The sequence below is a fragment of the Trachurus japonicus genome, chromosome 4 (assembly GCF_045865225.1).
Source record: "Trachurus japonicus isolate A0001 chromosome 4, Traja_1.0".
Taxonomy (NCBI): domain Eukaryota; kingdom Metazoa; phylum Chordata; class Actinopteri; order Carangiformes; family Carangidae; genus Trachurus; species Trachurus japonicus.
This window is the reverse complement of record NC_140910.1, coordinates 1798336-1810426: the sequence shown is the minus strand read 5'-3', so window position 1 is coordinate 1810426 and position 12091 is coordinate 1798336. Positions and strand designations below refer to the sequence as shown.

The following is a 12091-nucleotide window of genomic DNA, read 5'->3' as shown; positions in this document are numbered from 1 at the left end:
GCTCAGGGAAGAGTTATCTCACACAAGTGTCTGTGTGTGTCAGAGGATGTTAGATACTTTGCGATCATATCAATTTATTAGTTAATGTAACTGGAGATAGATAGATAGATAGATAGATAGATAGATAGATAGATAGATAGATAGATAGATAGATAGATAGATAGATAGATAGATAGATAGATAGATAGATAGATAGATAGATAGATAGATAGATAAATAACTTAAATAAGCAGATGATAATAGGTAATGCAGATGTTTCAAAATACATCAAAAATGTTTACTCTCCAGAGCAACACACAGGAACATTTCAAAACCAGCATAAAGATATTGCAAAAAATGTGTTAATTTGGTTAAGTTTAAAAAAAAAAAAATGTTGTCTGGAGACATTTGGTCCTGGTTTCCGTTTATGATTGAACAACAGTGAACAAATGTCAGACAGGAGCTAAATAAACCTGAAACCAGTCTAACCTCCTCCCTCCTCCCATTATAACGTATAATAATGACGCTGTCAAAGACCTCCTACTTCCTCATTTGTTCCCAATGAACACGAGTCATAATGCTACTGTCACTGGAGAACTGTGTCGCTATTCAGCAGCTCTACAGCCAGCTGAGTACTTGTAAGAGTTGGAAACGTCTGACAGCTCTCCACCTCCATCATCAAGAGGACAAATGGGGGAGACATGTGTGTTAGAGGTGTTTCATCTATCCAGTGAAGTTCATCTGTAGAGGCTGCTCCAAGGTGTATGGGGTTATTCTGGTGGTCTGTGTTGGCTGGACCAACACCTTAGAATAAGGCATAGACCTTTATCATTTTACAGAATAAGCTTTTAGCTTATGTTTTCTCCAACCTGAAGTTCAAACAAACTGTATTTCTGTTTCAACCTACATTGTATAAAACAGCCAATATGTTGGTGGTCCTATCTGTGGGTGACAAAACCTTCTGTCTTCACTTCCTGCACTGCACCGTCTGCATACATAATGGTTCAATCTCAGGTTATAAACCTAATGAGAGCAAATCGAGGCAATGATGGATCCAAGATCCCGGCCCTCACAACTTAACAACTCTAATAGTGTTATTTGCAGCAGGGTTGGAGATATCCGAGTGTCACATTTACTATTCCACACAACTCTTTAAATCAAGCTATAATAAGCCACTTGGACGAAGGAGACTTACTAAAATGGGATGTCCCTCTACCTCCTCTGTTTGGTAGAACAGAGAGATTGAAAATGAACAAGCTGCTAAGATATTCTGTCTATTTCAGTCATTACACCTGAGGCTAGCAGTGTCTACTCTGCTGGATAAACTAATATTCAGACCCTGAATAAGATTGAAACTACAGTGTTCCTCAAAATACTGCACTCACTCCTGGGCAGTCCTTTATATCACTGCTGTGAAAAACTTCAGAATCAGACAGATATGATAAAACACAGCATCATATCTACAGTACAGGAAATGGGAGTGAGAGTTAAATATGATTATTGTGGACATGATTTGGGAGGATAAAGGTAGAAACAGTTGTCTATATTAAGAATTTGACTGAAAGATAAAATTTAAAAAAGGAGTTTTTCAAGGCTCCAGTGCTACATTTAGTGTTTGATAAGGGATCAGTATCAGCTTTATGGGATCTTTCACATGTCTTCTGGGACCGTCCCTCACTGCAGGGACACTGGCAAAGTATGAAAGAGGAGTTTGAGACAAATAATAAAAGCTGCCATCCCAGTAGATCCTGTGTTGTGTTTACTTGGAGAAGCATCTCAGAATAAGAACAGGACAAAAACCAAAGATAGACACAACGCATAGTACTGATCACAGTAAAAATGATAACCGAGAGCGAAAACTGTGAACCGGAGGCTAGTGCTTTCACCAACACAAATGCAATAGACTGAAAGAAGTCGGCACGACGAAGACAGCTCAACTGCAAATGAAGATGGACAGTTTTCTACGGAGATGGACTCCTGAGATGTTGTACGTATAAGTGGTCAGATGTGCTTGGAAAAGGAGTGAAGGAGGAACCAATCAGTCAGTGGCTGTATGATGGTGTTTTCTGTTACTGAAATAAAGAAAAAGAAACAGAAATGTAGAAATGGGTGTTTCATTGAAACCTTTTTCACACAACGTGCAGAGTCGTCTCTCTGGACGTGGCATCTCACCTTCCACAGTTAACACGGCTGAATCCTTCGGGGGAGTCAGCCTCGGAGCTCCACACCTCATTATAGGAGACACACTACATGAAGGAGAAGACCGGGAAACTATGGAGCCACGCAGAGAGAAAAGATAGACAGAGACAGGAAAGAAAGTGTAAAAGGAGAAAGTGGAGTATATGTAGGTGTTAGTGGAAGAAGAGCATGAAACAGCTTTTAAGAGTTACGCAACTGGAGTTTCTATAAAGTGCAAATGAACAGGAATCACTCTGCTGCATGTATGTGATGTGTGGTGAGATGCACTAATTATCCCAGTGGCCTGTGGGCTGGGGGAGTGTTAATGAGCATTAATGAAAATGGACTCAGACTGAGAGAGACCAAAGTACCGTCTTTTAATGATATCTAAACAGAGGAGCTGGGCCGAGTTTAGATGAAAGCCTGGTTAGAGGAAGCTCCTCTGGGGCAGGAGCTGTGGCTCAACAACAACAGGCGGAGGAGGGCAGGAAACGCAGAGTGTGTTTACTGCAGGTCATTGTGGTTTTTGTCAAATGGTTAGAGTAAATAAGAGAGAAAGAAGAATCGGAAGAGTATCTCAAGCTGTTGCTTAAAGGAATAGTCCACCAAAAAATCAGTCATTATTGACTCACCCTCATGCTGGTGAATACTAGTAGTTTTTTATTCCTCAAAGTGAATCTGGAGACCCGTGAGAGGCGTTCGTAATAGTCCAACAAAATCATTATATGAAAGTCAATAGCGCCCGACACAAAAAGGCCCATAAAACTACTGTACACAAAAACCATTCTGCTCGTCCGCTGCAATCCTGAAGGGATATATAGTCCAGAGTTTACTTGAAACAAAGTCATTTAGGACGTTATTACAGCCTAAACAGTCCTGTATTGCGCGTGAACGTGAGAGCGCACCCCAGGCAAATTCAATACAGGACTATTTAGGCTGTGAAAATGTCCTAAATGACGTTGGTTCGAGTAAACTATCCTTTCAGGACACTTGGATTGCAGCAGACGAGCAGTGTGGAGGAATATTGTAATGTTTTTTTTGTGGTTTTATGGACTGTTTTGTGTCAGGCGCTATTGACTCTCATATACAGTAAGGATTTCGTTGGACTACGAATCGCCCTCCCAGGTCTCCAGATGCACTTTGAGGAATAAAAACCTACTCTGGAGTATTCATCAGCATGAGGGTGAGTCACTAATGACTGAATTTCATTTTTTGGTGAACTATTCATTTAATTTCTACTTGTGTTACGAGGCACAGGCTTCAGTTAATGACGGCGGCGTCCTACCTGCTCTTGATGTGGTCCTGTAGTTCACCACGTGCCATTACTTCAGTGCAGTGGTCAGTGAAAGGACATGCCACACTCAGCTTGTCCAGCAGCTTGTGCACCAACAGGCTGGGCTTCCTGCAGCTCTGCAGCATGAGCGGCGTGCGACACACAGGACAAAAGTCGCTCTCCAGCAGAAAGCTGGTGAGACACTCCTGGCAGTAGGTATGTCCACAAGGCGTGTCCAGGGGCCTGATGAGCGGCTGCAGGCAGATGTGACAGACGAGGTCGTCGTCCACCTCGTCTCTGTAGAGGTACTCGTGGTTCTCCTCCAGCTGGTGGCTGTGGCCACATGCTGCACAAAGGTCAGGGGACGGACACAGCAGGCCAAAGTCTGATGGGGACAGTGGGGGCGCAGACGCCTCGGCCATCGCTGTGGCGCCTTCAGGCTCTAGACTCTCCTCCTGGGTGCTCATTTGGACTTATGATGTGTTGTAGGATCCAGTGAAGACATGATTGCCAGCATCTGTGAAAGAAATACAGTTTAGAGAAAGGCAGTTGTGGATGAAGCCCCAAGAGGACAAATTAAAGTCCTGCATTCAAAATAACACTTAACACAAGACATCAAAATAAAAGTTGGTTGAGCAGTAAAATGTGACTGACATCATTATATTATTATATAAACATCACATCTACATTAACACCGGTGCATCATTGTGTCAGGAGTTTGTCTGTTGAAGCTGCTTGGTGTTTATATACTGTCAGGTGGTTTAGACAAAGAACATGTACATACATTCTATTGTTAAGACTTTTCTTTACTCTTTGCTTCTTTGTAGAAACAATTTGCGATTTTTCATCTTTTGGATTCATTTAAATGAAGAGTCTAAAAGGGAAAATATGTCTTTGGCAGAACTGCTAACAATCATAGATGCGTATAACATGACAAGTCTCTGCTTGCCACCAAAAACGGTTTGTGATGTAATATTTAACAGTGCTGAAGTGTTGTGAGTCTAAAAGGTATCCAGTGCCTACAGCTGTCAGGTTAATGAAATAGGAAGCATCAAATGAAAGCATTAAAGTAAAGCAGACGTGCCTGGAAACTTCAGTACTCACTTTACACCAACGTGAAAGGAGCCAGCATGAAAAGTACTATGTAGGTTATCGTATGAAATAAACAAGGTGGGAAAATATTCATAAGCTGCTGTTTCTGTGGATCTTGTCTTTCTCTTTTTCTTTTTTTACATATGAACAACAGTAGAGTGGGATCTGTTCAGGAGTTCTCCAATCTTTATTTTTCCTCTGTTTTATCCTTTTGTTTTCCTTGTTTTTTTCTCCTCTGGCACTGAGCACAGATATGTGACTGAGATTTCATATTCGCAGCAGCATCAGTGCCACTCATCTCAGCAGCAAGTGTAGCATCAGATTCACACAGATAAGTCTCCAGCTCTCGCTCACTGTAATGCATGACAAACACGCACCACTGTTAATCCACTGTGGGATGTGACATGATTTCAAGCATGCCAAATTTTTTTTCTTTTTTTCCTGCCACGCAGGTTTACTTTGTGCTCAACACAGTGAGCGTGCCAGTGTCCACGTCATCCCCAAAACAGGCAGGATCCTCGAGCACATGGACACGAACAGATGGACTCAGTCAGACACACGTCACCTTGGCAACAACCATCTTGTTGGCTCTCCATTAGCTTTGTTTCTGGACGCACTATTGGGTCTTGGCTGCTTAATGAGACACTAGATCTTGTAAAAAAAAAAAAAAGAAAAAAAAGAAAAACACCAACAAAACAACAACAACAAAACTTGTGTGCAGAGTCTACAAAACACACATTTAACCGAAGCAGTAATTCTATTTTAATTGGACACATTCCCGAGGTCTAAATAAAATCATAGTAAACAATAGACTTTGATGTGGATCCCAAAATGCTAATGCATACAAATGTGGGCAAGGATATACAAATCCTCAGAGTAATCTCCGAGTTGTCAAAACAAACAGGCTCTCTTCGTTTCTTTTTTGTGAAGATGGCGTGTGGTGAGATGTCGCAGCCACGGAGGCTCAGTGTGTTTGGCATAAGGCTAATAAGAAGAGGCTGTGCAGTCTTAACAAAGATGAACTTTCCCAGTGAGGACTCGCAGTAACACGGCTGATTCATCACATCACTGTGGCACCTGCTGCGCCTGAGATCAGGTCTGATCTATGGAGCAGAGCACTTTCAGCCCTGCACGCAGGAGGGGACGCGTAGAGAGACAGAGAGGGAGAAAGACAGAAAGAAAGGAAGAGAAAACAACTCCCAGCAGAGGCTGGAAATCAAGAAAGAAAAGGATGATTGAATGTTCAAGAAAGTTAAAAATGAATGTAGTTTGATATTCTCTCCTGTCTTCTCCTGATTGGAACATGATAACATAATCTCTTTTAGGTTTCTTCTCTTTTCTGGGAAACGTTGCTACCATGCCCGTTGTCATTTGCAATTTCAAAATTCCACACTTTTTTCAGACCCTTATATCATGACTTCTCAGAAAAGAAAAATTCAAATAACTGTGACATTTGAGTAATGTGTATCATGTAAATAAATTATGCAATAAATTGTTTGTTTTCATTATTCTGAATTTGTATGCCATTATGTCACCAAATAATTTCCAGGAGACAGGTATAGCACATACAAATAATGAACCCAAATGACTTTGCATAAGACCAAACCCTGTATACGTATTAAGATAAATATATTTCCATACTTTCATGCTTCCATTTTCCATACTTTTCCAGACCTGGCTGTTGGAAATGTCTTGATTGTTTGTTTTTTTTTGGTGTTTTTTTCACAATGTCTTGTTTTTAATTATGTTTATGATTTTATACACTGTAGGGTGACCTTGGGTGTCAAGAAAGGCACCTCTAAATTAAAGTTATATTATTATTATAAAATCAAATTCCATACTTTTCCATACTTGTGTAGGAACCCTGCATTGTACAAACAAGGTGGGGGTACAGGTGACCACGCCCACTCAGGAGACCGCTACCATTTCATACCATCAACGCAGATTATTATAATCTATTATCTAATAGAATAATAATAATAATAATAATTATCTAATCTATTATAATCGGCTATAAATTAATTATTTAATTTGTAGTATTTTCCTCAAAAAATTGTGTGGCATGTTTTTGTTTGCTGTGAAAAGCAAATCACGGCCTTACTGAAAAGGTCAGAGGTCAAGGTATGTCACCAGGCAACTTGAGTAGAGCCGGAAAAAACTGAGAAGCTAACAGTTGTTGTAGCATTAGCCCGTAGCTGTTAGCTAAACATGGACGTTCCTAAGTGGATTAATTGTCCAAACTCCGCTGACGTATCGGGTATTTCTGCCAAACCGTGAAACCGTGTGATATTGAGGACGAAGGTGGAGCCGGAGGAGCCACACAGCAGCACGGAGCAGCACACAGCCCAGCATGGCTAACAGCAGCACGGAGCAGCATGGCTAACAGCAGCACGGAGCAGCATGGCTAACAGCAGCAGCGGCCTTCAGCTCCAGCTTCACGTGGACCGGGATGAGAGAGAGCTACGTCAAAGTAAGTCAAGAGGTGTGTGTGTGTGTGTGCGTGTGTGTGCGTGTGTGTGCGTGCGTGCGTGCGTGCGTGCGTGTGTGTGTCAGCACCACCACCCGCCGTGGTGTTTTTCCTCCATTAATGGTCACGTGCTTTGCCCCTCTGATGTTTTGGTTGTTCTTTGCTGTGTTTGGTTGTACCCAGGGGGCAAAGCAAAAAAACGGACACGGAGCGTTGTAAAAGGTTTGACACCAGAAATGATATCTAGGAACTTCAAGGATTAAAACCTGGGTGGACAACCCGGTCAACTAGCTGCTGGAAAGCTACAGGGGGCCAAAACCCCTTTCTGGGGTCATTTTGCTGGCAAAATGATGTAAATGCAAATATTTAGGTACTACAATGGCATAAATAGTCATACAACTATAAAATTTGGCAGAGAGTATCTTGACACATAGGGGGAGGCATGAAAAAAAGATTCTGGGGTTTGTTGCAACTCGATTTTAAGATATCACCCTCAACATCCCAAAAAAGACCAAAAAAAGTACTGTTCGCCTGACAAATTCTCATGAAAATTATTATTTTTCAGCACTTTATGGAGAATATCTATGCTTAACATGTATATAGAAAATTTCCTTAATTCATAAGCTTCCATTTGAGTCCAAGATAGCCTTTCTACTAGCTACTGGAAAGCTACAGGCTGTCTCCAAACAATGCAACACCTATTGTGAAAAACTACATGTTAAATGACATGATCAGAAAACATTCTATTTCTGTGCTGCGCTGGTCAGAGCGGCGTCCCGAGCAACGGTCTAAATCTTACATGAATTAAAATCTCTTTTTATCATGTAAGGCATAGATATTCTCCATAAAGTGCTGAAAAATAATAATTTTCATGAGAATTTGTCAGGCGAACAGTACTTTTTTTTGGTCTTTTTTGGGATGTTGAGGGTGATATCTTAAAATCGAGTTGCAACAAACCCCAGAATCTTTTTTTCATGCCTCCCCCTATGTGTCAAGATACTCTCTGCCAAATTTTATAGTTGTATGACTATTTATGCCATTGTAGTACCTAAATATTTGCATTTACATCATTTCGCCAGCAAAATGACCCCAGAAAGGGGTTTTGGCCCCCTGTAGCTTTCCAGCAGCTAGTTGACCGGGTTGTCCACCCAGGTTTTAATCCTTGAAGTTCCTAGATATCATTTCTGGTGTCAAACCTTTTACAACGCTCCGTGTCCGTTTTTCAAAAAACTGGGATTTTGCCCCCTGGGTATTGTGTGTTTTTTCACACCACTGTTGCTGAGATGCTGCTCTACTTGTGCTGTGTGTTTAATCTCTATCTATCTGCTTTATGGATCAAACTGGAGATGTTTTGTTGTCTGCTGTAAATTGTAGACTGCTGTGGTTGCCATGTCTGCTTGCGTGTTTGCTGTGGATGGTTTTTACGTGATGATGGTTCACATACATCTGCAGACTGTATGTAACGTGCTGTGCCAATATCTCCATTCACTGTATTTCCAATGTGGTGAATGTTGCCAGTTTTGTTGCTGCTCTCCACGTGATAATCAGAACTTACTTTATTAAGAAAATAGATCCTGTATCCGGACTTACTGTGATCAATATGTAACCTCAGACAAACTGTGTCAGCGGTGCAACAATATTAATAGCATATGGGAATATCAAAAATATGTAGCCTAAAGTGTGTTTCCCCCCATGCCCCCAATATAGCCAAGGTCAAAGTCTGCATTGGTTCGTGTTATATTAAGCTTCATCATGCCTACAATAAAACAAGCTCAGACTAGGCTATACTCAATACAAAATGCATTACATTATCTCCTAGATACATAGCCTAACTGGAATTTATTCACAATAATCATATTTTATGATCACACGAAATAAAGCTACCTGCATGCTGAGACAAGCACTCAAACACACACACACACACACACGCACGCACACACACGCACCTCTACACACCCTCGCACACAGTTTCAATGGACACACCCAATGTCTGAGAAACATCAGCTCTCTCTGGCTTATTCATAATCCCTGAAGTGACAGCGCGACACCACCGCAACAGTCTCCTTCCACCGTCAGACTTTCATCTATCTAGAGACAGAACCAGAGATTGGCTGATTGACACAAGTTTAGCTATACGTATTACTGGTGTTTCATCCAGAGCTGTCGGCTGTGGTCAGAGAGCAGGAGAAAATTTGAGGCTCAATCTCCACTGTTTCTATTTGAGTTTTGACCGCGTGAGTGTTTGGGCTGTGAATACAACACAGAGTTAAAGTGGTTTTCCTTTTGTCTTTGAACCAAAGTCACGCCGTGGAGTTGAGCCTGGGCTTGATAGGCTGACCTGAACTATTGAGAGCAGGGAGAGTTGTTTGTTTAAGATAGCCTGTTTCGTCCTCCACACATATTGCTCATTTTATGTAAATAAGGCTGTTGATCCACTCTCCTGTGGTCTGGGGGGACTTGACGAGTTAATAATGATACAGTTGTGTACAGTCAGCTCTTTTTTTCCCGAATGATTGAGTGAAAAAAAAATACAACCCTGTGTCAGCACCCGCACCCCCACCCCCACTCTCCACACTGAGCTAGCATGTTGATATGTGCACATTACAAAAATCCAATCTTATCTGTAAACCAAACAATCACACCCTCAGAACTGAAGTCACAGATCAGATAGATCAGAGAGTGTGTGTAGGTGTGTATGTGTGTGTAACTGTAACATCACCTCCCTTTTAGGGATGTCACGATTACCTGTTTTCACAATTAATCGTGGTATTATACGTCGCAATTAATTAATCGCAAAGACTCCTAAATACTGTCACTTCCCAAATAAGATTATGTAGGAACCGTATCGGCAGATGTGCGCCAAAATAAAGGTAAAGGCTCAGATACTGGTCCATTTAACTTAACATTGAATTGGTAGGAATCTAAATGTTAGTGTGTCATTTGTATTAAAAAAACAAAACAAAACAAAAAATGATTAAAATAAATGTAAACATTTGGTATAGATGACAATTTATGACCTGAATATTTCAAACACTTCCCTGGGGGTTTAATTATTGGTCATATAGCCTATTAATAGACTCTTGAAATATTTTGTGTAAACAATGAGTAATGTAATTATATTTTGACTATATTTGATTTTACACATTCATAGTGTTGTGAAATTAATTAATTCATAGTAAGCATGATAATCGTAACACCGTGGTTATTTCTCTGACAATACTCGTACCAAGAAAATTTATAATGGTGACATCCCTACTGCCTTTGCATAAGTGGTATGTTAATCATTGAAGATTTTTTTTTTTTTTTTGCTCTGAGACACGCTGACAGGTCTCAGACAGAGTCCAGCTGGTCACTGCACTTGCAACAGGTGTGGTCTCACAAAACTGCTCTTGTGTTCATGTCAACAAGGAAACTGGGAAAGGCTGACACAGGATCAGTCGCCACCGGCACGACTACACAGCAGTAAAGTGGGCGCGAAAAAAGTGGATCGTGAACGATATCGGCTCATCATCAGCTCATAAAACAAATCTTAAAATAGTCCCTGGCTATCGGGATAATCTGCTGATGCCAGATCAGTGCTGCCGCTCCAAGCAGCTCTATAAACATGGACACACACACACACACACACACACACACACACACACACACGCATACACACATAAGCCAGTGTAGTCTGGTGTGTTCAGACATGTCGCCAGTAAGCAAAATTCCAGTAAGCAGTTTTTCTTTCTCGTTATGCGGCATCTGTTCAATAACCATACACACACACACACACACACACACACACACACACAAAAAAACTAAACTGGGAGCCATTCTGAGTAATACACACCCAAGAATCAAGAATCTCACCATGAGTCATTCACTCCCACCTGTACATGTAGGAACCTCTCTGTGCGTGATAAGACAAACGGTGCTTCACATAGCATGAACAAACTGGCAAATGGCATCTTGGGTTTTGTGTTTGTTCTAGTTTATAATTCAAGCTTTTGGGCTTAAGCTGCACTCAATGAAGCTGCTTGAACACAGATAATATTATATAACCTAACACAACTTGAAATCTAGCACATCTTGTTCCATGTAGAATGAGCATATGGGATGTGGAGAAACAGAGTAATGTAATTCCTGACCTCTTACTAACCTCCACATAAAGCTAGCGTGTGTGTGTGTGTGTGTGTTTGTGTATCTGCCGGTCTCACTCTGACTTCATTGAGATCTCCACGGTGAGCCTGAGCCAGACCTGACACCTCAGTCTGGGAGAACAGCTGCAGGCAGATGTGAAGCTCTCTGAAGTGTCTCTAATATCAGAATGTCGGACTAGATCGGCACAGACTGTACCGAACAACACAACACAACACAACACACACAGTGTCAACACATACATCACCATTATACTTATCACTTATCTCACAAACCGACACATGCAAACTGACGGCGGGAGCACACTCGTACAAAGACTCAATGCAAATGAATTCCATGTAAATAATACAGAGCAGCAACAGGCAGCGGCTTCTATCACCACACACACAATCAGAGCTGAACTACTGAAGCATTTAAGACAAATAACAACCACACTGCTGATAATAAATCAACTTGGAGCGGCAGAGCATACTTACATGACTTCAGCAGCAGTGTTCGCTCTCAACAGTGCAGTTCACCTGGACAGGTAAAAAGCCTCGCAGAGGGTGTAACGTTAAACCATTCAGAGAGGGGGGGTGGAGGGGAAGGAGAGGAGAGTTAAATGACTCAGTAAAGAGGACTTTGTCCCAGACATGGGAGCTGCCGATTGGCCGCCGGTGTCCTAGTGGAGAAATTTTATCTGGTCTCGCCGCGGCCTTTGGGGAATTCTTCAAGGCTGGTGGTGAGCTCAGAACCAGCTCACCTCTAACAGGACAAGGTGATCAGGAAGTGGCTGAGCCCGAGGGGCGGGGTCACACAAAAGGTAAACAAGAGAACTGCCCAAACCTGCTCTGGGAGTTTGGGAGACGCTGGAATTCCCTATAAAGCGGAGTGGACATAGAAAAAAGAAAGAGTGGACATGAGTCCAGGAAGCAGCAAAAAAGAAAAGCAGTGAAATGACATTGAGGTGTCCCACAAACCTC

The 12091-nt window shown here is 41.7% G+C and overlaps 1 protein-coding gene across 2 annotated transcripts in view; it reads right to left on the bottom strand.

Moving 5' to 3' along the window:
- The window catches only part of lnx1 (ligand of numb-protein X 1), a 42094-nt gene extending 30268 nt beyond the window's left edge, over nt 1-11826 (bottom strand). Inside the window, exons 1-2 of one of the 2 annotated variants that reach the window (XM_085773261.1) lie at nt 11606-11826; nt 3443-3947 (exon numbers count right to left, since the gene is read on the bottom strand). In XM_085773261.1, coding sequence (XP_085629387.1) covers nt 3443-3897 — 455 coding nt within the window. In that variant the 5' untranslated portion in view covers nt 3898-3947; nt 11606-11826. The remainder of the gene's footprint in view (nt 1-3442; nt 3948-11605) is intronic. The other variant, XM_085773262.1, reaches the window with a different exon arrangement.
- Nucleotides 11827-12091: the final 265 nt, after the last annotated feature.